Source organism: Haliaeetus albicilla, chromosome 13, assembly GCF_947461875.1.
Source record: "Haliaeetus albicilla chromosome 13, bHalAlb1.1, whole genome shotgun sequence".
Lineage (NCBI taxonomy): Eukaryota > Metazoa > Chordata > Aves > Accipitriformes > Accipitridae > Haliaeetus > Haliaeetus albicilla.
The window spans coordinates 5090114-5117423 of NC_091495.1; the positions used below are offsets into that span (position 1 = coordinate 5090114).

Genomic DNA, 27310 nt, shown 5'->3' on the forward strand with positions numbered 1-27310 from the left:
CGGACGGCGTCACCCGGGACGCGCGGCGCAGGCGCGCGGGGGCGAGCACGCGGCCCGTGCATGCGCCGGGCGCGAGAGGGCCGGGCGAGAGAAGCGCCATGGCGGCGGCAGCGTGCGGCGGGGAGGCGGCGGCAGCGACGCGGGCCCTTTGCGCTTTCTCCCCCCGCGACCGTCGTTTCTTCGCCATCTCCGGCTCGGATGGGCGCCTGCGGGTGTGGGAGACGGCGAGCAGCCGCTTGCAGCACGAGTACGTGCCCTCCGCCCACCTCAGCGCTGCCTGTACTTGCCTGGCCTGGGCCCCGCCGGGGGGACGCCCGCCCCCCAGCAAGGTACGGGCGGTGTGTGAGGGAAGGGGGGGCGCGGGACGACAGCGGAGGGAGAAGGAAGGGGTGGGATGGGGACGGCGGTACCCCCAGCAGCCTCGACGCGTGGCCGCGGCCTCGCACGGCTTCACCCCGCCCTCCCGGCGCCATGTGGCGGGGGGTCGGCGTGGCCGGGCAGGCCGGGCGGCAGAGACCCGGCGTCCCGGTGCAGGGGGAAGGGGATGAGGGTCCCGTGGGGAGGGAGCGGCGTGTCCGCCACGCGTGACGTGCCCCCACCCCGGGGTGGGAATCCGCTCCCCTCGGAGGAGCATCGCAGGATTGCTCTTCGCAAGGCAAGTTTCACGTGTCGGTGGGGGAAGCGGCGTTGGAGGCTTTATTTTTTTTTTTTTCCCTTAAACGAAAAGAAGGGGCTATCAACAGAAGCGCTGACTGTGTAAAATCATTTGTCTTTCGTATAACCTGCACGGAAGAAGCCTCCCTTGAAGGAGCAAGGTATGTCACTTCATGGCACGTTCTCACCTTAATCGAAAAGGTGATGCTGCAGAGCAGGTCGGCTGCTGTGCGTCTGTTTAGCTCACGTACAGTTCACGTTCTAGTAAAGGCAGTATCTCTCCACGCTTCCTTACCCTTGGAAGTCTTTCCATGCAAGCTGCTACGCTGTCTGTGACGCATCTTCCTGAGCTCAGGAATCCTGCGAGAAGGTATTCAGTATCTTTATTCAGAGTATGCAACAGAGGGCTCAGATGTTCTCCGCCTTGAATTTGTTTTATTTAACTTCACCTCCGGTGAACACTCGACCTGAAAATATCTGGAGTATATACAGTAAGGTACCTTTTCATCCTCTTTATGTCGAAGTAATCCTATTTTCCTTAGCTAGAACATACCATTTCCTGAGGAAAAAAATGTATCGCTTGGATAAAGTATGTGAAATCCACCCTCTATCGTAAGAAGTAGGGAGGGCTGTTTAAAATGCATTTTGGTATATCAACAATTTAGTGTATTTGAAATACTGTAAGAGGTATTTCAAAACGCTTAACACAGATTACCAATCCAAAGGCAGATGATACTGTCTCATTTTTCTCAGTTGAGCAGCTTAGTCCCTGAACTTTGAAAACTCCCAGAACATTTGAAGAATGTGGCAGAAAGAGTTAGTTTTGGATCAGCCTTAACTTGTTCATTTGTCATGTAACTCTGAAGAAAAAAGGATACATGCGTTGATTGCAGGGCTGTGTAGGTGGTTCTTCACTCTTAAATAAACTGAAACTGGCATGTGAAAATGAGGTTAATCTATCCTGTGTGAAGTAAAACTTAAGCTAACATAGTGCACTGCTGTGGTGCCAGAAGTCAAGCACAGGAGGTTTCTGAGTGGCTTTTAAAAACTAACTCTTTTCTAGAGACCCATCCCTAAATCCCACAGATGCTCCAGTTTAATCTGGTTTAGGGTTGTATGTAAAATGGGCTTAATCAAACAGCATTTGGCTACCTCTCAGTGCTTTCTAATTATTCCAGTAGTTTGAATGCTGTCCACTGCTTGAAAGTTGGTACATTTTCAAGTGGAGCTGGAAAACATACCATTTCTTGCAGTAATTATGCCATAAACGTTTATAATTCATTGGTCTGTCCTTAGACGGAACCAAAGAACTGAAGTTGTGATGGTTCTGCCAAATATATTTTATTGAATATGGTTTTTCTGACATTATTTAGTCTTTTTTTTTTGTCTTCTTTTTCTGTTCCTGGAGAGTTGACATCTCTCTAGGTAGTACTCGTATCTGGTGTTCAGGAGTAAAACTGTGCCAGTAGATACCAGTAAATGGTGTTTGGCCAAGTTACACCTAAACTAAGTATGTTTTGGACTGCTGCCATGTTAATGAGGGCCACGTGTTACAGGGGAATATTAGAAATCAAGTTTTGAACTGCAGTCCCTGGAATTGCTGATGCAGTGGTGGCTTATTGGGATGTTCCCTGCACATGTGCTTTCGTAGTGTCAGTGCTTCCTGCTTGCGGCATTCACCATCTCCTGCTCCATGAAGTGGTGCCTTGTGCAAGAGTAAGTGGACCACCAACTTTCAAAATACCTTCTTCCACTTTCTTCCTAAAAAGCTGCAGCTGCCCTGTCATCTTCAAGTCATGAGACTCTAGGCTTCCCCCCATTTCAGTGTTTTAAGTGCTTTACTTCACATGTGAGCAGCAGAGATTGGATTTCTGTTTTTAAAAAAAAAAAATGTTTCAGTGGCTGGCCTACTCAAGTAAGAACATTATGGAAAAATATGTGCACAGTCTCTTTTCAAATAACTTCTTTTAATTATCTCTACAAATTAAAAAACCTGTACTTTTTCAGGCAAAGTTGAAGGATTTCTAAATAAGCTTGAGTTTCCATAAATCGGGGGGGGGAGGGGGGGATCAAAAGGAAACTGATACTTGATATACTTCAGCTCCCCTATCCTGTCCTGTCCTATCCTATCCATGAAAACAGATTCCTCTTATATTTAAAACTCTGATCCACAAGGGAATCCCACATGGATCTCTACTGCAGTTGGCAGTCTGTCTATGTATTAATCTAATGCAGGGTAAGGAAGTTTGATTGCTTTTTGGTTTTTGTTTGTTTTAATGTTTTAACTTTTTTTTTTTTAGTTCTCAGAGTGTTTTTTCAAATTGTCTCCAACATAATAGGTGTCTGAATTTTCCACTGGCATTTCTTTAATGCAGAAATTTCTGACAAAATGCCCCACTAATAATGCTGATAAAGAGTGGTCAGTAAAGAAATACATGTGAATAAATAATTGGAAAAACCTTCACTGCTTCTAGCTTTCTTCTTGATACTGGAAATAACTGTGGACTTTAGTGGAAATTTTGTTGTGCCTTTGGGTTGTTCCAAGGGAAATTGGCCGTAACAAACTGAAATGGAGGCTGAACAAATTTTGGGTAAAAGATTTATGCAAAGGAAGAGAATTCTTAATTGTGGTTTTGCTTTGCGGTGGGTGTATGTGGGGTAATTAGTAAAACTACATAAAGAGATCGAAAAGTACCAGTGTGGTGGGTTGACCCTGGCTGGGTGCCAGGTGCCCACCAAAGCTGCTCTATCACTTTCCCTCCTCAGCTGGACAGGGGGGAGAAAATAAAAAAGGCTCATGGGTCAAGATGAGGACAGTTTAATAAAGTGAAAGCAAAGGTCGCACGTGAAAGCAAAGAAAAACAAATTATGTTATTCTCTACTTCCCATCAGCAGGTGATGTCTAGCCACTTCCTGGGAAGCAGGTCTTCAGTACACATAGTGGTTGCTCCGGAAGACAAAAATGCCCCCCTTCCATCTCCCTTTACTTAGCTTTTATATCTGAGCTGACGTCATATGGTATGGAATATCTGTTTGGTTGGTTTAGGTCAGCTGTCCTGGTTATGTCCCCTCCCAAGATCTTGCCCTGCCCCAGCCTGCCATTGGCGGGGGGGGGGGGGGGGGGGGGGGGCAAAAATGTTGGACAGACAGCCTTGATGCTGTGCCAGCGCTGCTCAGCAGTAGCCAGAACACTGGTGTGTTACCAACACCTTTCTAGCTACCAATGCAGAGCACAGCACTAGGAGGGCTGCCATGGGGAGAATTAACTCCATCTCAGCCAGACCCAATACAACCAGAAAAGACATAAACTGTACTTGCATCTCCACTAGCTATGTGGCCCTTGTATTTGCATGTCAGACAGCAATTTCAAGATGGCTTAGTTGGCATTGCTGCCAAAAATTTAACTAGTTGAGTATTTTCTCATATATTGTCTTAAAACCTGGTTGATTTACTTGGTTCTACTTTGCGACTGTGATGGTTTCTTAGCATATATGTTTTGTAATATTTTATAAACACTTTTTTTCCCCAGGAAAGATGAAGCCTAAACACATACTTGCAAAAAACCCAATGTAATCTCTTTTCTCAAGAGCCTGCTTTTGATATAAAAGTATCTGTATAGCATTTTTGGTATTTCTTGGCCTAAACCAAAACACTTTTCCTTGCAGAAGGTGTTGTCTGTGTTAAATACAGAGGAAAAGAAAGTCCTGCTTCAAAGAACCAAAGTATTTATCCTGCACCGTAAAACTTTTAAATCTTAGTTGTGGTGAAAATTCCCAAATCCTGATTGTCATTACATCTCTGCATCTGAGTAAAAATTATTTACGTTTGCTGTGTGATGTCTGTTGTATGACAGATTAGCTACACCACATGGAGCTTGCACAGAGCTGATTGCTCACATCTCACCAGAGTCTCCTTTGGCTTCTTCTGGCTGCTCATCAGTGCAGATATATCTGTTGTGTAGAGGAAGCATTAGCTTGTGTACCTTTTTTTTTTTTTTTTTTTTTTTAAATTGGAGAGAATGCTTTGCTGTGATGTAACAAATGTAAGGAGACTTACCAAAGTCCAATTTGAAAACTACTCACTAGTGTTAGGGTTGGGGTTTTGTGGTGTTTTTTTTTTAATTTCTTAAGTACTTGAACAGTTTTTTCTTTTTTCTTGTGTATGTGTGATTAGTTAGGTGGGATTAACCCAGTGAGAATAAACACAGTGGCTGCTTCTGCCCTCTTTATTTTAGTTTCACATGCTCAAGGGCTAGTTTTATTCCTTCTCCCTTTCCCAATGATGTGCTGCATTCACCCGTTTTTGGTTAAGAGAGATGAAGTGAAGTCCCTCCTTGAAGTGGTTGATAGCACTTGCAGAGCAAGAGAGTGAAGACGGAAGAATTGCCTGATTGTAGGAGGACCTCTGGTACTGACGACAGGACTTGGGCAGAGCACTTAGCTTTGCGTCCTAGTTGCTTCCCTCTGCCGAGTGCACTTTCCTTCTAAGAGGCATTATGAATACTTAATATTTGCAAGACTCTTCTGAATAGCTTTTGAGAAAAAATAAACTGGTAGTTCTTGATCAGGCATTTCCATTTTGTGGATGAAGTATTCTGATTGTGTTAATCTTTACCTCTGCCCCGGGACACGAACTCTGTGAGAAACTTAAATGTGGGGTTTTTCCCCTCATATATGTGGTCACTAGGCTAGGAAAATGGCCTCCACCAAATGTTTCCAAGTGACTCATAGCAACTTCATTACCTTGTACATGGAGGTACAAGATGAGTCGCTAGGTTGCTGTGCACTTCAGTGTCTTCATCTTGTGTCTTAGCAGAGTTTGTACTGGCTGACTGGGTCTCAAACTTATGGAAGTTTTTCTTCCCCTTTGCTTTAATGTGAGATTAGCTGGTCAGACTAATTTATTTCATGTTTTCTCTTTTTTTGATTTTCCAGGATGGCCCCCAAAGGAAAAAACGGAAGTCTGAAGTTGCAGAAGTGGACAAGCAGTTAGATGTCCTGGCTATTGGTACAGCAGTTGGTAGCATTTTGTTGTACAGTACAGTAAAAGGAGAATTACAGAGCAAGCTAGTAAGTAATACACTCTTCATCACGTGCTACCAAATATTGATGGTTTCAGTCAGTTTATGCTGTTCTTTCTGCTGCTTAAAAATGGAATAAACTAACCTAATTATTCAGATCTTTGTTTTATTTTCTTAATAGCTGCGTATATGGATAGAGGTGCAGTAATTTAGGTGCTTGGGAATCTTCAAGTGGTGCTTTTTCTAGTGTTGGCAGTATGTACATATGTACATGTTGAAAAATCTTGGTTTTGAAGTTAATGCAATATCTTAACATTGTGCATGGATTTGTTATTTTGCATTGAAAATAACAGTAATGATGAAATGCCTAACTGGAGAGTTAAGTCCTCTGTGGGAGTGTCATACCGTCAGTTCCTGCACAGTATTGTGGGAGAGGAGGGCAGGATTGAAGTACTCATAAACTCTTGGGAAGGTGCCATGTTGATGGACTGTTCTGTAAACTTACCTCCCTTATGGAAGCTTTTGAGCTCTCTCAGCACATGATCTTGAATGAAATACGCTGATTTTTGTTTGCCTTTCTCATCAGTAACTTCCCTGTTACTGCTAATTACCTTGGTTTTAGTCTTGGTTTACATAACAAGCAAAATAAATCTGTATGAATGACTCTGCAATACTTTGAGATACTTGGGCATACTTTTGCTTCTAAACTGTTAGTTGTATGTAGGGTGATAAATGTACATGAATTTAGAGAAAGCAGTGACTTCTTAAAATCATGATGTGTGCAAGTGACACTAGCTAACGAATATCAGCTCTGTTTTATGGAAAAGCTGTATATATGCCTGAAAACTATGAACAAAATAAAGGAGTTTCAGGTTAAAATTTACAGTTTCAATTGGTTTGAAAACACTGGCTGATCTTCTGTAGGAGCAGGATAGCAGATGTTATTTGATAAGTACTTTGGTTTTTACAGAAAGGTTAAATTAAAAGGTTATTCTTGGTAGAATAAGAGCTATCACTTTTAGCTGTCCTTATTGGACAGAATGTCTTGCTGTGATGTGTTTTATCTTGCTCAAAGCTGATTTCCAGTGACACTTTTGGGAGTAGTCTGAGCTAGCAGATGCTGATTCAAATAGGGAAATTTTATAAACCCCAGGAAATACTTTCATAAATGATTAAAGGGGTATATTTGAGCTGCGGAGATTTTGGTTGTTGAGAGGTGAATGATACCCCTTTGTAGGGTCTTCTGATCTGATGATGGCTTGCTCTTGAATGCTGAGCACAAAGGGAAGGCTACTCATCTCTGAATGTTCTTAAGCAAGCAGGCACTTAGATGACTGTCAGCAAGACATCTGTGCTAGTGTTTCCTTTGTGCAAATTTCATACTGTTAGACAGCGTTGTTTGGCTGTGTGTATAAAAATAGTGGGCAGGACAATGTTTTTGTTGACTCTGAAGTGCTAGAACAAGAATTAATTCAAATACTTACATGTACGTATCAAAATATGCAGTATCTTTAACTTGTATAACTCTGTATGTATATCGGTCTTTAAAACCACACTCTCTTCAAGTTGCCAATGATTTGAATTTAGTTCTTGGAAGAGCAGTTTGTTCACATTGTTGGTGTGGAGAAGACTCAGTAGTCAAGACTTCTTCATTTATTAATGAGTTGACCCTCTTTTACCTTTTGTAGGATGGTGGTCATGACAATAGAGTAAACTGTGTGAGATGGCATCAGGACAACTGCTGCCTGTATAGCTGTTCAGAGGACAAACACATTGTGGAATGGAACACACAGACCTGCAAAGTAAAGTGGTAAGTGATGCTGGTTTTGTGGAAGTGTATTTCCTCCTGCACAGGTTTTAGTGAGGCCCTGTTGGAAATGCTGCACTCTGCTATCCAGACTTCATGCCCACTGTACAAAATCAAAATTGTTGGCTATTATTTTTCTGAGTTCGGAAGTGGTTTTATTAAGGGATAAGAAAGTAATTCTCATAGTTGTGTTTCTTCCTCTGTGTATTGGAAAGACTAGATGAAATGAGTAACTGCACCGAGAGGGATTTGAGTCCCTCCATGCTTTTAGTGGGACATGGGCTTCCAGTCCCTCCATGCTTTTAGTGGGACATGGGCTTCCAGTCACTTTTGTGATCCTGAAAAATCTAAATTCTAGAAAATATCCTTGGAAATACAGGGGAGCAGATACTGGAACAGCTCATCCCAATTAAATTGGTTACATGCACTCGGCTTTGCTCAAAGGGCCTTGCTGTGATGATAACCCACTTGGTTTCGCTCACTACTGATGTGCAGTGGGGACAGTTCCACTTGGCTGTCTGAGCAGGCTGCTACTGTTTAAAGTACTGTTGAGCGAAATAGAGCTTAGTGCAGAGTAACAGGGTGCCTAGTGTAGGCATTTACTTTCTTTTGTAATGAAGTCAAACTGTTTTTAAACTTTAAAGAAGAGACCAAGATTTCTACTAACAATCCTGGTTATCTTACTTCAATAAAAGCATAGTGTGTGATGGCACCTTGACCCTTCTCTTATGCTGTTGTTTCTTTTTTGTAACATTTCCCACTGTTGTGTTATTCTTACTGCAGCTCTATTGGTTTTGTTAAAGATGGTGTGGGCAGTGCAGACAGCCCATTGTCAATAGCCTCTGTGATTTCCCTAGAAAAGAGATGCATCCTTAGGTTGTATTAAGTTGAGACCCTGGCATAAAGTAGCAGAAGATGGCTGTAAAATCTCCCTCTAGCCTTCTCCTCTTAGGTTTGAACACACCCAGTTCCCTCACCTTTTTCTCTTACATTACATGCTCTGGTCTCTAAGCTGCCTTCATGACCCTCCACTGGATTTACTCCACTATGTCAGTGACTTTCTTGTACTGTCCCAAACTGGACATAGTGCTCAGGTGCAGTTTCAAAAGTGTTGCACAGAGGAGAGGAATCACTTTCCTTGACCCGCTGACTACATTCTAGCTAATGGAAATCAGTATGCAGTTGACCTCATTGCCACAAGGACTCTTGCCTACTCATGTCCAATTTGACTATGAGGATTGCAAGCTTCTTTTCTGCAAAGCTACTTTCTAGCCATTTCTAGTAGCCAACCTGTACTGGTTTTTTTTCCATCCCACATGCAGGACTTCATATTTTCCTTTGAGCTTTCAGATTCTGACACCCTGTTTCTCAAGCCTGCTGAGATGCCCCTGAGTAGCAGCCCTGCCCTCCAGCATATCAACTGCTCTCCCTAATTTGGTATCAAATGTGAACTTGTTATGTGTGCATTCTGTCCTGTTTTGAGGTCATTAATGAAGACCTGGGCAATTACTGAGGATATTAAAACAGTATTGGGATGTCCTTAGGGAGTGACACCTTGTCCTGGTTTCAGCTGGGATAGAGTTAATTTTCTTTCTAGTAGCTGGTATAGTGTTATGTTTTGGATTTAGTATGAGAAGAATGTTGATAACACACTGATGGTTTCAGTTGTTACTAGGTAGGGTTTAGACCTAGTCAAGGATTTTTCAGCTTCTCATGCCCAGCCAGCGAGAAGGCTGGAGGGGCACAAGAAGTTGGGAGGGGACACAGCCAGGGCTGCTGACCCTAACTGACCAAAGGAATATTCCATACCATGCCCAGTATATAAACTGGGGGGAGTTGGCTGGGGGTGATCACTGCTCGGGAACAACTGGGCATCAGTTGGTGAGTGGTGAGCAATTGCATTGTGCATCGCTTATTTTGTATATTCCAATTCTTTTACTATCATTATTGTCATTTTATTATTACCATTATTAGTTTCTTCCTTTCTGTTATATTAAACTGTTCTTATCTCAACCCACGAGTTTTACTTTTGTTTCCCCAATTCTTTCCCTCATCCCACTGGGTGGGGGAAAGTGAGTGAGCGGCTGTGTGATGCTTAGTTGCTGACTGGGGTTAAACCACAACACACCAGTAACTGGCCACCAGCTGGGCTTCATACTGGTGATCACAACTGTTTGAACTCAGTGACGCAGCCAGATCTTATCCCTCCTTAGAGTCCATCCATTCAGTCTATATATCTCAAATCTGGCTGCAAGGATACTATCTGAGACATTGTTAAAAGCATTGCTAAAGTTAAGTTAAATGGCATACCTGGCGCTCTTCTCAACCAAGACAGTTGTTTCATTAAGAAGGCAATCAGGTTGGTTAGGCATGATTTGCCATTTGTAAATCTATGCTGGATGTTCCCAGTTACTTTTTTGACCTTTGTGTGTCTGGAAATGGCTTCCAGGTGGATTGGTATAACCTTCCCTGTTGTTTCCTGGATTCTCCTTCTTGTGGATATATTTTGTCTCTTTCTTTTCCAATCATCAGTTATTCCTCCTGAGCTATGTGGCCACTCAAAATGGTAGTGTGGTCTTGTAGTAACACTGGCCTTAGCAGTTCTGGATGCATCCCATTCAGTCTTAAGAAGTTGCATGTGTTGGATTTACTGTTGTGATCCCTAATTTGATCTCCCTTTACTATGGGGAGTGCTTTGCTCCCTCTGACTCTGGCACTAGGTTCGGGAACATAGGAGGCCTGAGAGGCTCTGCTCTTCAGTGCTTTGGCCTTTTCTGTGTACTGAATGGGTCCCTATACCATTCAGCAGCAGATCCAGACTTTCCTCAGTCATTGTCTTACTGCTTTTGATGTGCTGTATGTAGATGTCCTTTTGTTGGTGTTCATATTCCCAGGTGGTTTGAACATCAGCTAAGCTTTGGCTAATTCTGTCCCTGCATGCTCGGACAATATTTTTATATGCCTCTGTGTAACCTATCTCCACTTTCACCTTCTCTGTACTTCTTTTTTGTGTTTTTGAGTTGAGCCATGAGTTACCCACCTGGCCAAGCCAGCCTTCTGCAATAGCTGGTGATTTTCTGCTCTTTGGAATGGACCAGTATTTTGATTTGAGGAGGTTATCCTAGAAGAGCAGCCAGCTTTCCTGGGCCCCTTTGCCCTCTAGGGCAGCCTCCAGTGGGATCCTGCCAGTCAGTTCTCTGAATAAGTTGCAGTCTGCTGCAATTCCTCTCTTTTTCCTCTTGTCCCCCCCTTTCCTCTTGTCCCCCCCTTTCCTCTTGTCCCCCCCTTTCCTCTTGTCCCCCCCTTTCCTCTTGTCCCCCCCTTTCCTCTTGTCCCCCCCTTTCCTCTTGTCCCCCTTTTTTCTTTGAGTAGCTGATCCAGCAAACTGCCTTTCATAGTATTATTGTAAATCACTTGCATCAAGAAAAAGTCTTCAGCACTTGCCAGCCATCTCTGGGACTGCTTGGCCCTCTTATGCTGCCCTTCCAGCAGTTGCTGGGGTAGTTAAAGCCCCTTAGAATAACCAAGGCATGGAATTATGAAGATTTATGTATCTGTTTTTTAATTGGACGATCTGTAGCAGATGCCCACCACATCACTCTTGTTGGTCTCTTCTCATACTTACCTGCAAGTTCTCTACTGGCCCTTTGCCCTGTTTCAGAGGAAAGCCCCTTGCATTCATGCTACCCTTCTGTGTGGAGAAACCTTTCTCCTTTTTGCCTTCCTGGCATGTCCCTGATGAAATGTCTTCCTAAAGGTCCATTTATTGCAGCAGTCCTGTCTTGCAAGCTGCCCCACTGTTTTTCTGTGATCCCAGTGAGATCAAAGCTCTGAAGCTGCCCATGGATATCTAATTCACCCTGTTTGTATCCCATAGTGCATGTGTTCCTGTACAAGTACTTGAGATGGGTCCCAGCCATGCTGCTTTCTCAGGAAATGAGAGAATTTTTCCTGTCATGCTTTGTCTTGTGTGTTTCCCTCTGCCCCTGTCCCATACCGCTGCTTTTTTGGGGGCTGTGGTTATAAAAAGTAATCAGAGGCATTGTATTCTTTAATTTTAAAGATGGCAATAAAAAAAATCATTCTTGGAGTGTATACATTGAAAGTACACCAGCAATGTAATATCATGCTGAATTTTTCTCTGGTGATATTATGAGTCATAGCTAAGGTAAATGAAATTGGAAAGAGTAGAAGAAAACAATTCTCTAAAATTTTACCTAAATTGATGAGGCTAGAAGGAACAAATTATCTGAAATAATTGCTCATGCCCAAGGTACATGTGGGATTGCCTGCATTCTTTAACATTTGTCAGGACCTGGAAATGAATCCTTATGTATCCCACAGAGAATTCAGGATGATTGCTCCTGGTGTAGAGAGGTGGTGTTCAACTTCTTTTAATTTGCAGGCCTCTAGACGTTTTCCTTAGACTTTCTTAATTACTGTAGAAGTAGTCCATAGAAGCCCTTCAGGAGGTCCATGCAGCACATGTTGAAACCTCTGGCAGAGGAACAAGCTGTTGGGGAAGAGAGAGTTTTTGAAAAGGTGTTGGAGAGATGTAGTCTAAAGCATTCTGGATGACTTCTTGTTTCTCTGGTTGTAGCTTTTTCATGCGTTAAATACTCTGAATACTGAGAGGCATTCTGTATATCTCCTTATGCAGCTTCTTGTTTCATGATATTCTGTTTAAAACTTTTTCCTCTAAAATTATATAAAGAGTATCCAAAGCAAAAACTTAACAGATTTTTGCTGTGTTTTATATTCTGCAGTCTAGTTTAGACTAGTCTTTTTAGTACATTTAAAAATACCTTCTTGGGTTTAGATTATTAAGTGGTTTGAAATTCTTAGTTCTGACCTTTTCTTTGGAAGAGAATACAAAATCTTTTCATAGTCTCCATAAGGTGTAATTTTGTTTGTCAAGTTTGTAGGCAGTAAAACTTTCAGCTTCTATGAAGTCTAACCAAAAGTGATACAGCAAATGATCTCTGTTCTGGAAGACAGAGAGGGAGTGCTTGGGCATGTGAAAGTTATTTGGAATTATTTCCAGACCAGCTGTTTACAATCAGAATGTGATGGGTTGTAGGCTACTTCCTAACTAACTGTAAGGGTTTGTGTTAATGCTTTCCTTGCAATTTTGTCCTGTGAGAAAAGTGTAGTACCCAAAGTCCTTCAAAGCAGATGCAAACTTTTCATGACAGCATCTTTCTTTTTTATTTATTTATTTATTTTAATAGTGCTTTGAACCATAGACCTTTAAGATGAAGTTTATTATTGTCAGTGTCATTGACAGACTTGGGAGGAGGGTCAGGAACTGAATGGGCTTTGAAACTCTGAATTTTAATGTTGAGAAGGCATTTCTGAATGGGTTGGTTTAAGCTTTTTGGATTATGGTGCAAAGAGAAGTCTTGAAATGGTGTGGCTCCTCTTAACCTATGTTGAGTAGCAGAGAGAACTTTGAGAGAGGAATTCAGAACAGAATAGCCAAATATTAAAAAAAAAAGTCAATGGTTGTTCAGTATTAAATAGCTTTATGTTTTTGAGTTGCTGTATTTTTGTGAAAACTAATTTGGAGGAGAGGAGCAGAAACAGAATAGCTTTGACCTCATTTTTGACTACTTCAATTATTATTTTTTTATATAATTTTTGCCTTAAATTTTCCAGCATGGTTTATTTGCATTTTGAGATTATGCTAATGAATATTGTTTTTTCTATTTCTCAATCTTTCTCCCTTTGTACAAAAACTCTCCATCCAAATTCTAGCAAGTGGAAAGGCGACAATAGCAGTGTCACCTCTCTATGCATCAGTCCAGATGGGAAAATGCTGCTGTCAGCCGGTAGAACAATAAAACTGTGGGACCTGGAGACCAAAGAAGTCTACAGAGTAAGTAACTTTGTTAAACTAGATGCAAAAAAATATCTTTCTTGATTGGTGACATTACATATCTAGTGTTTCCTGATAGGACATCTGAAAATTTCACTGGGTGTGAGGAGACAATTGACAGTTTTGGAATTGCTGGAAGCTGTTGCTGTGATGATACCCTCAACTGTGGTTTCAACTTGCTGAGAGTTGAATGAGGACGTTAAATTCCTTGGCTGTGTCTGAGCATGCTACCAGCACCCTTTCTCAAGCCTGTAGCAGAATGATGGATGCTGTTCTTTTTCACTGGGTCCCTTTCTGATACCCTCCTAGCAGGAGAACTTTGTTCACCACAGTATGAGTTACTGCTGGCGTGGGTTTGTGCGTGAGCTCCCTGACTTTTAACGTGAGTCCTTCCTTGAAGCCTTCAGGTTTCTTTGCTAAACTTCATGTTACTGGTGGTATTATCAGTTTTACTGTTGAAACAGTTGGAAGGCATAGGAGCAAACTCCTTGTTGTTCCCTGAGCAGGGCTCAGACATGAGCAAATTGCCATGTTTTAGCTGTTCTGTGAAAGCAGCCATGTTCTCTTGCCTGTGCTAGCAGATAGGATGCAGCTAGTCTCTGAATCTCCTGGTACTTGCTGTCAGGTAAGTGTGTACACATGTGCTATTACTGTGGACTTGCTGGCACATGGCAACTACCATGTATGTCTGCATACTATGATGGCCAAAATCACTATTTACAAAAGTAGATTGAAGAGCCAATGTTTTTTGAGGGGGTGGGGTGGACGTGGGGGGGATTGAACAGTCGTCGTGTGTCAGCAGACCTGTGCGTTAATCTTACAGTTGAGAATGAAACTGTGAGTTTAGTTTCATTGTGTAAGTTGAAGTGTAAAGTTGTGTGGAGGAGAAAAAAACCCAAGTGCTTTCTGACAGTAACAGCAGTACAGGTGGATCTGACTTCTATTACATGGACTTAGTCCCAGTGAATTTGCCTTTGATTCCACATTTCACTTTTAAATTCTGATAAATATCTGGAGGGTCAGAAAAAGTTTCCTTGAAATACAGAAATGGAAGGAAGCTGATCACTAGTCAAAAAAAAAAAAATCACTGAAATGTTCTTGTTGACTTAGTAATACTTGAATCTTTCCTGCTGTTCTTTGTTAACTAATGTTTTAATTTTTGCCACGTGACTGCTTATGGCAATCATTGAAAGATTCTTTTTTTTTCTCTTAGCATTTCACAGGCCATGCTACATCAGTGTCATCATTAATGTTTACCACAGTAAAACCTATGAATGAAAATAAGTCCTTTGATGGAATTACAGGGCTTTATTTCTTGTCTGGAGCTATACATGACCGATTACTGAGTGTATGGTATGTAAGCTTTTCATAATTTGTAACTTTGCTTATGATCACTGTTGAGGATAGACTCAAGTATGTTCTGAACTCCGTGATTAAACAGAAGTCTAAGCAGAAGGGGCACTCTGGAGAAATGCAGTGATGATCTCTTAAATGGTGGTTTCGACTCACTGATTGTTGAATGAAGACGTGAATTTCCTTGGCTGTGTCTGAGCATGTTTCCAGTTGCCCTTTGAATCGCTAGTGTATGTCAAGAACATACTGTATAATAGGTTTCCTTGTTCTTTGTACTTACTGTAAGGTTTATGCTAAGTTTTCCTGCTAAATTTCACTTGGGAGTTACTTTGCACTTGGAATTTAGAACACTTTAGCTGAAATTACAGCATGAGTATTTTGGGGTGGGGTAGGTACTACCACAGTTGCTGGTGAGTTACAGACTTTATAATGCTTTTCAGGTGCAGAGGGTGCCGTTTGTCCTATGGTAAATAATGTGTACTGTTCGTGTCTTCCAGGCAGATCAGGTCAGATAGGAAAGAAAAGAATGCGGTGATGTCTTTCACAGTAACAGATGAACCAACTTTTATTGATCTGACTGTATCAGAAGTCAAAGAAGAGGTAAGAGCAATAGTTTGTAACAAAATACGTACAATTTTCAATTGTCACATCAGTTTCCTTTTAGGGGTGTAAAGAAAGCAGCTTGGTTTGTATTTGGGTTCTGTTACGCAGAGATGAGATCTGAATGCCAATTCATGGGTGTAAGGATATTTATTACAGGTACATTTATAAAGCTGATAGTTTGAAATACTCATCTTCAAAGCTACTAAGTGCAATTTCAGTGTTTTTGGAAATTTTGCTTGTGATAGTGGGGATGTCAGTTGTCTCCTATTTAGAACAAGTTAGTAATCAAAATAGTTGCTAAAACTTAACAGCAAAAAACACAAAAAAAATTCTTTCTGAAAATCCAGTTTGGGTATGGTCCTGTTTTTTCTGGTCTCAAGTGGCTTTGGCAGTGTAACTGCATTTTGAATTAACTAGCCTTTAATGAGTTAAAGTAGCAGTGTGCATTCCCCAGGTCTCAATTTCAGTAAGTACAAGTCTTTCTAAGTAGTTGTATTATGAAAAATGTCTGCATGTGAAACATGTTCACAAACTGTTTCAGTAATCGTTTAAAACATTTTTCTCCTGCTGCCTTTAGATTCCTTTTCTAAAAACAGTAATTCATGCTATGTTTTCTAATGTTTACAGTTGTGCCCTCTTACTGCACTTATTGAAGATGAGTATTCTGTAACGTACACCTGTCATTTAATTTTCCAGAGTACTCATCTCAGTTTCTTTCCTTTAACCATATTTACAGTGTCAGTGCCTTTGTAGACCTGTGCCTCTAGACATGTTGGGTACCATATTTTTGGAACTTTGCTGCTTATGATAACATGTGTCTGCTACTGTGCAAACTGTTCAAATTTGGATATATTAGTAGTGATACAGTAAAGTATGGTTACGAGTTATCTTTTTGTCTCCTAATAATTGTACTAAATGTTCCTGAAATATTAGTGTCTTTGATCTTCCTTATGGATTTATTTATATTTAGTTACTGAAAAAAGTCGAATAGTAGCCATGCAACTGTCTCATGATGTCCTGTACTTATGGGAGGTTTGTCCTTTGATCTAATTAAAGTCTTTTACTGTGCCTTCTTTCAGCCTGTGAAGTTAGCAGTTGTGTGCAGAGATGGGCAGTTGCATTTATTTGAACATATCTTAAATGGGTAAGTTAGCATTCATCCTGAGGGTGTCTTTGGGAAAGGTCTGGGGTTACTGTAAGGCAAAGTTCAGTCTTGTCATGCTTCTGGCTTTAAGTTCTTGTATCTCCTCACAAACCAGGTTCCAGCTGTTCTTTGTATTGGGTTACTGGACACATTTTTGGAGAACTTAATTGTTGGGGCTGTGCTGCACTTTGATATTAAGCGTTGCTTTAGCTAAGATTTTGTGTCTGTACCTCATCTTAGCCATCTGCAGAAGGTGTAAACTGGCTGAGTTTGCTGAGGACCTGTTAATGAAAGGTGCTTAGATGTGCAAGATATTGAAGTGTTTAAGCTAAGCCTCTTGGAATTTTTTCATTCCTTTTTTTTTTTTTCCCCCCCTAGTTATTGCAAAAAACCTCTAACATCAAACTGTACTATCCAGATAGCAACGCCTGGAAATGATGGGGACTCCACACCAAAACCAGTCCCTATTCTAGCAGCTGCGTTTTGCACAGACAAACAGTCTCTGCTGCTTGTGTATGGAAACACCTTACAGCCCATCATAGAGAAAGTGGTATGTAAAACTTACTGGACAGGTTTTGGATTTTGTAATATGGACTGCATACTGCTCTCAGGTGGAGGGAATTTTTTTTTTTTTTTCCAACTGTATAATGAGACAAAGCTTATTCCTTCCCCCTTTTCTGGGAGCTATGTATGACTGTTGCCCCTGAACTGTTTTGAAAGGCTATTGTATTCTTCCATTCTTTCAATTAAAATACAACTTCACAATATTGCTGGCTGTTTCTTGCCATTTCAGCTGTTACTGAGTTAGGCCACTGAAACTTTTTAATACTATTTCAGTTTACCTGTGTGAGCTTCTTTGGAGAGCATAGAGATCTGGTAATAAAAGGCAGATGTGCAAAGCAGCTGCTGTTCTCAAGTGAAAAAAAAATTCGTTCTACTTTATACCTCTGGAGTTTGTTCTCTTTAAGTAGCGTAATGAATCACAGCAGTGAATCTCACATATGTTAACTGGTTTTGTTCCTGTCCTTCTAGTCTTTGAACACAACTGAATCCCACGTATGTTTGATAAGGGACATCCAGAAGGTGTTGTCACTTAAAACAGATGTTGCTCTAACAAAGGTGAGCTTTGCATGAAATGTGATTTTGTTGCTCCTCTTGTTTTACTTTGGAAACGGTAGAATTCACTGCTCTCTTAAAATGAGGTTGGATTTCTGGATGGAGTGCTCAGAGCTGCAGTGGTAGCTACAGATGGCCATAGCACTCAGGCAGGTGTGGGTGCTTCATGGCTGCTGTGTGTCCTAGTATGCTTTCACACACAGTGAGCCTCCTGTAGCTCATAGCAAGTCCTGTTCTCAGCAGGTCTGCTGGTTGACAGGGCTGGCTGATGGTATCTCTTCTGCTTGAGATCAGTCCTTCCCCTAGAGTTGGTCAGTTTGTACAGCCTCTCTGACCCTGATGGTTTGGGGTGAAGTTGGGATGGCTCTGTTTTAGAGTTTAAATAAAATGTAAGGGAGCCTTAAAGCCTTTTGGCTCTTTCTCGAGGTGGCCTTCACGTGTTGCTACTCACAGGGATTTGGGACCTGCAAAAGTGAGCTTGACACTTAGATGGCAACAGTGTCCACTGAGGCCATTTGCCACCATTTTCTCTCATGAAGGATCCCCTGGGGGTTTAGAGGCAGGCTGTGAAGTTCTTAATCAGTGTGCATATTCAAGGCCTTGAGGATTTGAAACGCTTGCAGTGTCAGTGAAGTGAGCAGACAGCGCTGCATTTCTGACCCTCAAGTTACCTACTGGGTCTGGTGTTCCATCAGCCAGGTGGGATTTTGTGTTGATTCCTCAGTCCTGGAGCTGGTGGGTAGCAGAGCTGAAATGCAATGAGAGCTGTAGGAACTCCCTGGCATGCAGTGATGATACCAATCTTGGTTTCGCTTTTTGCTGAATTCCAGTGAAGACACATTTCTCTTGGCTGTCTGAGCATGCCTTGTGGGGAGAAGGTCAGTGATTACTGTGGTGAGCAAAGGGGGTAGTATTTTAACACTATTGCTGTTCTACAGTAAAATTCTTGAGCTACAAAATCAATTTTTTTTACTTTTACACACAGCATATGGAAGTTGCTTTGCTCACTGTATTAGGTTATATTTGTATTACTTCAGTGGGCACCCAGCAGGGTTCCCACAAGTACAGAAGTTTGGGCAAGTGCTTCAAAAAAAGGACTGCGCAGAAGTGCTGTGGTTAAAGAAGTGTTCTGGAAATAGCAGGTAGCATTCTTGATACTCTGGAAGTGACATACTCCCTTACATCCTCTGTGGGTCAGGGGAGCACTTTGTTATTAAATACATTGCTTTTAAAATTTGATCTACTTTGTGTTCATTGAAGATGGATACCATAGCTTGTTTGGTATAACCTGAGGTTGCTCAGTTCGTCATCATGATCATAGTCTAATTCAGACTACTGAGTTCTGCATCTGAGCAATCCCTAGAAAAAAAAATCGGTGGGATTGAAGTGAATAGTAACTACCTTTTACATTGTGCTGCTGTTCGTGACCAGTTCTTACCTTCCAGTGGAAGCTGAATTAATCTGCATGCTGTTTATGGGCCTGACTATTAGTACACGTGGTATCTATTGCTAGCAAGCATCCAGATATTTGTTGCTGGATGCAAACGCTTAGTTCAATGAGTGTTATAGAACAAACATGTAAGAAAAATGATTCACAGGTGATTCCAAAGAGGCCATTGCTTTAGTTAATTATGAAAACTAGCTGACTGTTGCTTAAGGTTATTAATTGTTCTTAAAAATGCAGGATTTGCCTAACATATATATGTCAAGAAAATGGGTTGTGGCAGGCTGGTTTTACAGGATATGTGAGAGTCTTGGAATAAAATCAGTATTTTAAATTGGAAGAAAGTTCAATATACTAGCAATTCAGGCAAGTATGGTTATCTCTGTCTACTAGGTAAAGACACCTGTTGTGAACTTGGACACCAAAGTTCTAGTGCCTGGCATTCCAGGACATAGTACGGCTGTCAAAACTCCATCCTCAGGAAAGGAGAAAAAGAAAAACAAGAGGAAACCAGGAGAGACAGAGGTAAAGTGCTTCCTCTTTTAAATAGAGCAATAATGGAGAAACTAGAATCATAAATCATTGTTATAACTTCTTTAGGTGAACTTGAACTTGCTTTGTTTGGTGTGGAAGCAAGGTTAATGATATAATCTTTTTGTATGAGAGACTTCCCTCTGCTCAAAACCTTTCCCTCATTCAAGCCCTGTGTGCCTTGCCCATAGTTTTGCCATGTTGCTGCAGAAATTTGTCACACCATTGTATCTGTCTCTCTGTGCTAAGGTATATTACTGCTTTTCAGTCAAAACTTCATATTTTTTTCTTTTGTCAGTCTATTCTGTGTCAGTACATTTAAAAGAATATGCAAAATTTGTGTTATTTTCCAGCAGAATCAGGGAATCCTGTAAGTTAGGTACTTTGCTTTCAGCAGATGTTTCTGAGAAACTGCACTGAAACAGTACTGCCCTTGTTTACTGTCTGCAGGAAAGCATTGAACAGCGCCTAGAGGCATTGGATATTGATGTGAGCAAAGTAAAAACTCCAGGTGGCCTTCCACAAACGGATAGCTTTGCAGTACTTTTGGTCCAGGGCTTGGAAAGCAACGATGCAGAAATCTTAAATGTAAGTGTTACAAGATCATTGTATGCTGTTTAATCTATTCACTGAGACTTGCGGGGAGCCTTCCTGAAAGCTGGGGAGGTTGAACAGTCAAGAACCTGTTGTTTCTTCCAGCTGCTTTTTGCTGCTTTGCTGCTCAAGGCAGTGGTATTATAAATGATAGTAGCAGTATTACTTTTTTGTTGTTATCTACCTTGGTTTCTGTGTCAGACCATGAACTTTGAGGCACTGCTGTTTATGACAAATTTGTTAGGTCACAGTTCAGATGTTTTACAAGCGATGTTACTAATGCAGCCATCTTCCCTTTAGCCTGAGCTGGAGCATAATCTGTGCTTAGTCTCCTGAGTGTACGGTTTCCAAGTAGATACTGTTTGAAAAAATGCATTGATGATAATGGTTTCACTTGAAAAACTTACTGTTGCACTTGGAACTAGGAGGAAATAATAGTTCTGGGGCAGGGAAATGGAATCTTAAGAATTTGGTGCTGAATAGAAATTACTTGTCACAGATACTGGTGAAAGGCTTTTATTTACAGAAGTCAAGCACAGAAAATAGCAAGGGAAATTTTAATGTTCCTGTGATACTTCATTTCTAACATGGGGTGGGTGGGCTAGAGGCAATGCTAGATTGTTTTAGATGGGTTAATCAAGAGTCTTATTTTGTTAATCGTAGCTAACTTGAAAAGTGGAACTCCTTTTTATAGTAAATCTTTTACTCGTTATCCTCATCTTAGCATACAAAGGTAGTGGAGTAGAAAAAAAGAGATTTAAAGCCAGGAATTTTTGGTTGTGCTCATTGCTCATATGCATCTTAAAATGGAATGATTCTCTGATCATGTTTTTCCATTTTAACAGAGAGTGCTTAACACAAGAAAGGAAAATGTAATAAAGAACACAGTAGCCAGAATGCCTATACATGCTGTCATTCCACTGCTGCATGAGGTAAGAGAGACTGCATTTCTTGTACTGTCATACAAGCCACATTTGGTTTGTGTTCTAGCTGGGGAAGACCCAGGATATGTCTCTTTAGTTTTTACCAATGAAATTGGTTTGGTAGTTTTACCGGACAGAAATTGTTCTTAATTTCTCTCTGATACGCTCTCATCTTCTCTGGCTGAAGCTTAACCAGAGGGCAAAGTGCTGTCAAAGCTAGGAATAGCGTTAGATTGTGTAATATTATCTTAAATTATTATGTGGGGGGAAAAAAAAAAGAGGTTAAGCTAAAGCTTGTTTAGTCCGTGGCAATTACCATTACATCTTCTTGGTTAAAATGGATGATAATTTGAAACATGCTCTAGCTAGCACTGCTATTTTCAAGTTATATGAGCATAAATATGCTAGATACTCATGTGAGAGAAAGAAAAACAGAATATGTACTCAGAGCAGTGAGTTTAGATAACACTTGGAAATTGAGGGTCAATTTCTTTCTTCTTTTGAAGATAGCTCAAGCCCAGTTGCTATATTTAAGCTTTGTGATAAAACTTAGTAAAAATTTTAAAAAGGGATTTGGCTTCTGAACTGCTTGTTCAGTGATATTGAATCCGTATTTGGACAGAAATATTTTAATTATTAGCCTTATCTAGACATTACTTTGTTTAAACTGAATATCAATTAGTTGCTCTTGTTATGTAAATGACATTCTGTAATGTAAGTTAATGGTTAGATTTATCTTGTATTTTAATGTGCTGGCCACAAGTAATATTTAATTTTTACTTGTGCTACTAATCTTAATTGAATTATGCAGATGGCCTGGTTTTGAATGTTTAGACTTCCTTTAAGCATGTGTTGTGACACCTCCTCAGACTTACGTTAATGAGGTGCAGCGTTTCTTCTCTAGGACCTTTGTCAGAGAATTTAAGTGCAAGTGTTTGACTATATAATCTCAGTGGATGGACAGATCTTCATGTAACTGTCTTCTGCAGAGCTTGAGAATTTGTTCTCTGAAATAGCATTTATCTGATACTACCTTCACTTGTTTCCCCAACTTGTTCACCTTCTAACAGCTGCTCTACTAAGCAGATACATAGAGATACTTAAAGATACATAAACAAAGGGATTTCCTTCTACTTATTCCTGCCAGCTTTACGTTTCCCTGGATATATTGCCTGTTAAGAGTTCCAGTTTTATTGTAATAATGAAACTCAGCTTCTGCAAGTTATCAGCCTGTGTACAGGATGGTAGACCCAGCAGTGTAATATTCTGGAGCCTGGCAATGGTTAATCCTAGCAAACTTCAAATGCCTGGAGATCTTTCTTCCCCAATAATGGGGATGTCACATGGATGTAATGTTGGGTTTGTTACTTATTATTGTGTTTGTTACTTATTATTGACTGTTTTTGTCCTTTTAGCTTACGAAGAGATTGCAGGGCAACCCATACAGGTAAGAGACAGCTCAACTACAGTTTAATTCACCTGAAACTTTTTTAGTGTGTGTTATGGTCCCTCCCTCCACCTATGTGATTGATTTCCATAGTAACTGTAAGTAAACTGCAGCATCTTGAGGTAAAAATTCTCACCTGATTGTGGGTACAAAGAGGAACTTTTATGAAGGCAGTGCTTTGTCAGGATGGCTGAAGTGAAATTAAAAAGTGAAAAGGATATCTGAAATAAGCATATAACCCTGAGAATGTGTCTGAACTCCCAGAATAGTGACACTGCAGACCTGATCAATATGTAAAATAAAAGTAATTATCAGATGTATAGCTTGTTCAGTTTAATTTATTAATGGCAAATATATTTAGCCATCTCCTGGTGTTGTGTTTAATAACAAAACCAGCTTTTCATCATCGTGTCCACACCCCCCATCTTGTTATCTTGCTAGCTTTGCTGAGACTAGGTGTCCTTAATTATGTTGGGGTGTTTTTTAAATAAAAATTCTAGGTGGAGAAAAAAGTAGCATGCTTTGATCTTCTATTCATGGAAACCTCCCATAAAAGATACCAGAAACACAGACCCCTGAACATGTCTAGTTTAACCCCTCACTTAAATATCTGTTCTTTTCCTAACAAATAACTTAAATGGGTATTTCATCTGGATAGTCAAACTGTTATATTTCCATCTGTGTTTATCTTTTTATATAATGAAAGAGGACCACTTTCAGTAGAACTGTTTAGCATCTAGAATGTGAAATGGGTGTTTCTCAGCCAGTATCTCTTTGATATAATTTATTTTTCTTTTCCAGTGCCTCACTAATGGTTCGATGGCTGAAGTCTGTTTTTACTCTACATGCATCCTACCTTTCCACAGTAAGTATTTCGCGTTAATGCTAATGCACGTAACTGAAACTAGATTTAAATGCTTAAATATATGTATGTTCTTCCTTCAGGAATCTGTCTCCTGCTCTCCACGTATGGCAGTGCCCAAATCAATGTACAGAGGGCTATACTTCTGCCACTTTTGCCGAATTGCTGCGCATTGGTTATAAATTGTCTTTAGTCATTCATGACATAATTATAGTCATCCCAAAGTCAAACCAAGATAAGTTATGTCATACCTGTGAGAGTTAGGGAACAAAATTACTGTCAAAGAGTAATCTAGCCTGTGTCGCTAAATCTTAAAGAATGAAATTTGCCTTGCTGTTGTAATGCTCATCTTGAGACTATCTTGGGCATGGCTAGATTTATAGGGTAAAGGTGTGCCAAAGTTGGCAGGGTAGTAAGTAATGCAGCTTCTGGATTGAAGTCCAGCCTTGCCTTACAAGTAATGGCTTAAGAAAAAGGCTCAGTTAAGAAAAAGGCATTTTGGCACTGTTAGTCCTTTCTTCCATTTTATTATAGGATTGCTGTGCATCAGAACTTGCACACGTTGCTGATGCTGCATTGGTACGCTGGTGTATATTCAGTTCCCATTTACACAGCTTTCCAAAGAGTGCTTTGACATCTGTTTATGGCAGTGACTGTGGAAAGGAAAAGTAGTATAAGAACTGCCATATTTTGAAAGTAGATGATGTTTCTAAATGTGGCTAAATGTTAATTGATCAGGCTGCGGGTGGTTTCTGTGAACCCTCAGCTTTCCCTTTTGTCTAGAATAATGTGAGCAAGGATTTTTTGCCCCAAATGTACAAAGGTAGTTTAAAAATTTAAAAATAAGACATCTGTGATGTGTTCGTTAAAAGCTTCATTTTTCTTCATCCTTCTCTCCTCCCAAGTTGCCAGACCTTATTCCTCAACTGGGAATGCTATACCAGTTAATGGAAAGCAGGGTAAAAACTTTGCAAAAGCTTTCCCGTCTGCATGGAAGACTCTTCATTCTTGTCACCCAGGTGAGTTCCAACTAAGTAACATGAGATGTGCAGAAGTATTATTTGGAGACTTAACCTCCTGTTGTGATTACATCTGATGGGACCTGTCATCAGGAACTTAATACAGCTGCTGTACAGCTACGCTGATAACACTCAAAGCAGAATGCTTAATTGACTATCTAGTCAGTCCCTGCTCACTGGAAGTGTAACACATTTTTTCCTGCCAAATGTGTCTACTAACCCATACATTTTTAAAGGGGAATAAATAGGAGGTACTGGGCCACTTTAGAGCAGATGCCTCTAAAATTTTACTTTGTCCTTCATACTTGTTTGGCTGTTAAACTACTACTATAAATTAATTAATGTGTTAAACTTGATGTAGACTTCATTTACATTGTTACGAGTTTTGTTGACTTTTAAGGTTGCAATATATGATTGCATCTAAGGCTAATCTGCAAATTCCCTTCAGGTTGCAGCATCGGAAGCAGTTCAGGATGTAACTGAGGTTAATCAGACTGCAAAGCTGGTATATGAGGATGGTAAGTGTTGTATGCTAGGTGTAGCTGAGCTCCTGGATTCGCACGACGGCTGATACTTGATGGCAGTTCATCATGCTCCTGTGCTTATCTGTTAGTGTACAGTCTGCAAGTAGAGAGTTTCTGTGGGAAGTCCATGGCAGGAAAGTCAGTGGTTAATAATGCAGGCATCTTGTAGTTGGTTCTTCTTTCCTTCCTCCTCTCTTATTTCCTTTCATTCCCTCCCATCCCTTTCACAAATTAAGGTTTCAGTTAATTGGAAGTTCAGTATGCTGCTTAACTTAACTGGCCACCTCAAATTTCTAGTGTTAGCTGCCCTTCTGCTAAGGTAGATACAGTCAAGGCACTTTTACATTTGAGTCAGCAGAATGTCAAGGTAGTGGATGTCTGTGTGTGCATGTACAATTCCAACTTGGCCTTTTTTTCTACTGCAACTTTATACTGTGTAATCGTAACAGAAGTGACTTGTTCCTAATTCATGTTGATCAACCTAATCTTCAGGTAGAATTAGTTGTGGAATTGAAATAGCACAGTTTGGAGACTTAACAACATGTGGGGTTGGGCTTTGTTTGCACAGTGATATTTTAAAGTCTATTCTCCAGACTGAGGGATTGTTTTCTCTTTGCAGAATCCTCGGAGGAGGAAGGCTCGGATGATGAGATGATAGCAGATAAAGACTCTGATGTAAGTGGGGTTAGATCAGGTCTTCTCCCATTTGCATGTGACTGTCAAAGTTCAAATGTTCCTGTTTATTTTTTCCCCAGGAAAACTGGGATGAAGATGAAGAAAAAGAGGAGCAATCTGATGAGCAAGACATGACTGTTGAAAAGGAAATCAATGGTGATTCTGATTTGGAACCAGAAAATGAAAGTGAAGAGGAATAACAGCACGAAAGAATAATTTTAACAGTTTAAACAAGTGGGCCACCAAACTCTTAATTCTGGATCATCTTGCTGAAAGATGCCATATTTGCATATAGGGAGTGCAGACTCATGCACGGCCTGTGTGCAGAGGCACATCTGGGGCACTGTGCATTTCTGAATCCAGAATGTTTAACCATGCCAGCCTTCTCTCGCCCTATTTCCCTGCGCTTACTTATAGAAACATTTCTTCCACCTCATGGTCAGATTATGCCTGTCATGTGGACATGCATTTGTATCTCAAGTGAAATAAATCTGCCACCGCTGTTTGTGTGGTAAACTTGGTTCAGCTTTACATTGAATTTGTTTCAAATATTCAAGGATCAAAGACAACTGGTCTATACCTTCTTTCCATGCTTCAGTTAGCAATAGCAAGTGGGCATCCTGCTGCATTTTTAAAAAAAAAAAGAAACAGAAAAAAGACCAAAAAAAAAGATATTTTTGTAATATTTAAATTCTCTACTGAAATTCTTTTCTTCCCCCCCATCCTTCATTGGTTTAGCCATGCATTGGCAATATCTAAATGACAACCTGACTTAAAAATGGCTTTTTCTTTTTTTAACAGATTTGAACTCAAGACTTTTATATGTACAAATCAATGACTTTTCTTGTGCTTCGAAAGGACATTAGAACTATCACTGGCTCCTAATTTTGTTTTAATGGAGGCTGTATATAAGTTTAATGCTAACCCAGAGGATAGACTGTGTTGAATTGGTTGGGGAGAGGGGAGTAACACAGGGAAATGAGAAGGTGAATGCTTGTGAATATGTAGCACACAGCTATACCTTTATTACGGATTTTTAATCTCTCAGTGGCAGAACAAGGACAGCTATTTGCTCAGCTAATGGAAGCTGAAGTGGTGCAGACATTTTTAAGAGCAAAACAAGGTAAAGGTTTGAGCCATTCACCACTATATTGTACAATAATATATTTGTCTATAAATGGAGCTGTTGCAACTAAATACCACCCTCTTTGTAAAGTGAATAAATATACATCTCCTTTACCAAATACCTGTCCTGTGGTGTTTGTTGAGAGAGACCTTAGGTGGCTAGGGGTTGTGTTTAAGGATGAAAAGCTGGTTGTAGAAAGCAGATTTCTAGTGGAGGAGGAAGCTAACATAAAAGGTTACAGTGTTCTGCAAAGCATCTACTGTTATTGGTTTTTACAGTGTTCTGCAAAGCATCTATTGTTATCAGTTTCTTAGCTCCCTCCATTTCAGTCCTATCTGTTGGTTTGTCTGCTGCTTGGGGGTTGCATCGGGGATGGAGCATTGCCTGCGGGTGTAGGGGATTGTGTCACTGACAAAGCTGGAAGAGACATGTTCTGTCTTTTGGAGAGCTGGAGGTAGAAGGCCAGCAGTTGGAGGCTTCCAGTCTTTGGAGGGTTTTAACTGACAGTAAATTAGTGTCTTAATAATTTGTAAAGCTGGGCTTTTTTTTTTAATTCTGAGATGCTGTGAACAGCACTTGTGTGCTCTCTA

At 40.6% G+C, this 27310-nt stretch overlaps 1 protein-coding gene and 4 non-coding genes across 5 annotated transcripts; all 5 read left to right on the plus strand.

Moving 5' to 3' along the window:
• Nucleotides 1-61: 61 nt before the first annotated feature.
• WDR43 (WD repeat domain 43) lies at nucleotides 62-26838 on the plus strand. The gene is made up of 18 exons (XM_069799946.1): nucleotides 62-329; nucleotides 5589-5723; nucleotides 7363-7484; nucleotides 13239-13359; nucleotides 14573-14712; nucleotides 15210-15312; nucleotides 16395-16459; nucleotides 16838-17009; nucleotides 17492-17578; nucleotides 19413-19544; nucleotides 20001-20138; nucleotides 20990-21076; nucleotides 22483-22514; nucleotides 23316-23379; nucleotides 24282-24395; nucleotides 24844-24913; nucleotides 25539-25594; nucleotides 25675-26838. Exons 1-18 carry the CDS (start codon nucleotides 99-101, stop codon nucleotides 25792-25794), a joined length of 1989 nt encoding a protein of 662 aa, XP_069656047.1. The 5' UTR covers nucleotides 62-98; the 3' UTR covers nucleotides 25795-26838.
• Nucleotides 7930-8007, plus strand: LOC138688874 (small nucleolar RNA SNORD53/SNORD92). Its single transcript, XR_011327674.1, has one exon. It is a non-coding gene; the product is annotated as a small nucleolar RNA SNORD53/SNORD92 (small nucleolar RNA).
• Nucleotides 13502-13585, plus strand: LOC138688875 (small nucleolar RNA SNORD53/SNORD92). Its single transcript, XR_011327675.1, has one exon. It is a non-coding gene; the product is annotated as a small nucleolar RNA SNORD53/SNORD92 (small nucleolar RNA).
• LOC138688876 (small nucleolar RNA SNORD53/SNORD92) lies at nucleotides 14831-14914 on the plus strand. Its single transcript, XR_011327676.1, has one exon. It is a non-coding gene; the product is annotated as a small nucleolar RNA SNORD53/SNORD92 (small nucleolar RNA).
• On the plus strand, nucleotides 18359-18437 carry LOC138688873 (small nucleolar RNA SNORD53/SNORD92). Its single transcript, XR_011327673.1, has one exon. It is a non-coding gene; the product is annotated as a small nucleolar RNA SNORD53/SNORD92 (small nucleolar RNA).
• Nucleotides 26839-27310: the final 472 nt, after the last annotated feature.

What these genes read in the sequence shown, in the direction of transcription:
- WDR43 (XM_069799946.1), top strand. Translation starts at nt 99, where the DNA reads ATGGCGGCGGCAGCGTGCGGCGGGGAGGCGGCGGCAGCGACGCGGGCC. An exon ending in TATCAGAAGTCAAAGAAGAG is followed by an intron (nt 15,313 to 16,394) that starts GTAAGAGCAATA and finishes GCCTTCTTTCAG; the next exon opens with CCTGTGAAGTTAGCAGTTGT. An exon ending in AAAGCTGGTATATGAGGATG is followed by an intron (nt 24,914 to 25,538) that starts GTAAGTGTTGTA and finishes TTCTCTTTGCAG; the next exon opens with AATCCTCGGAGGAGGAAGGC.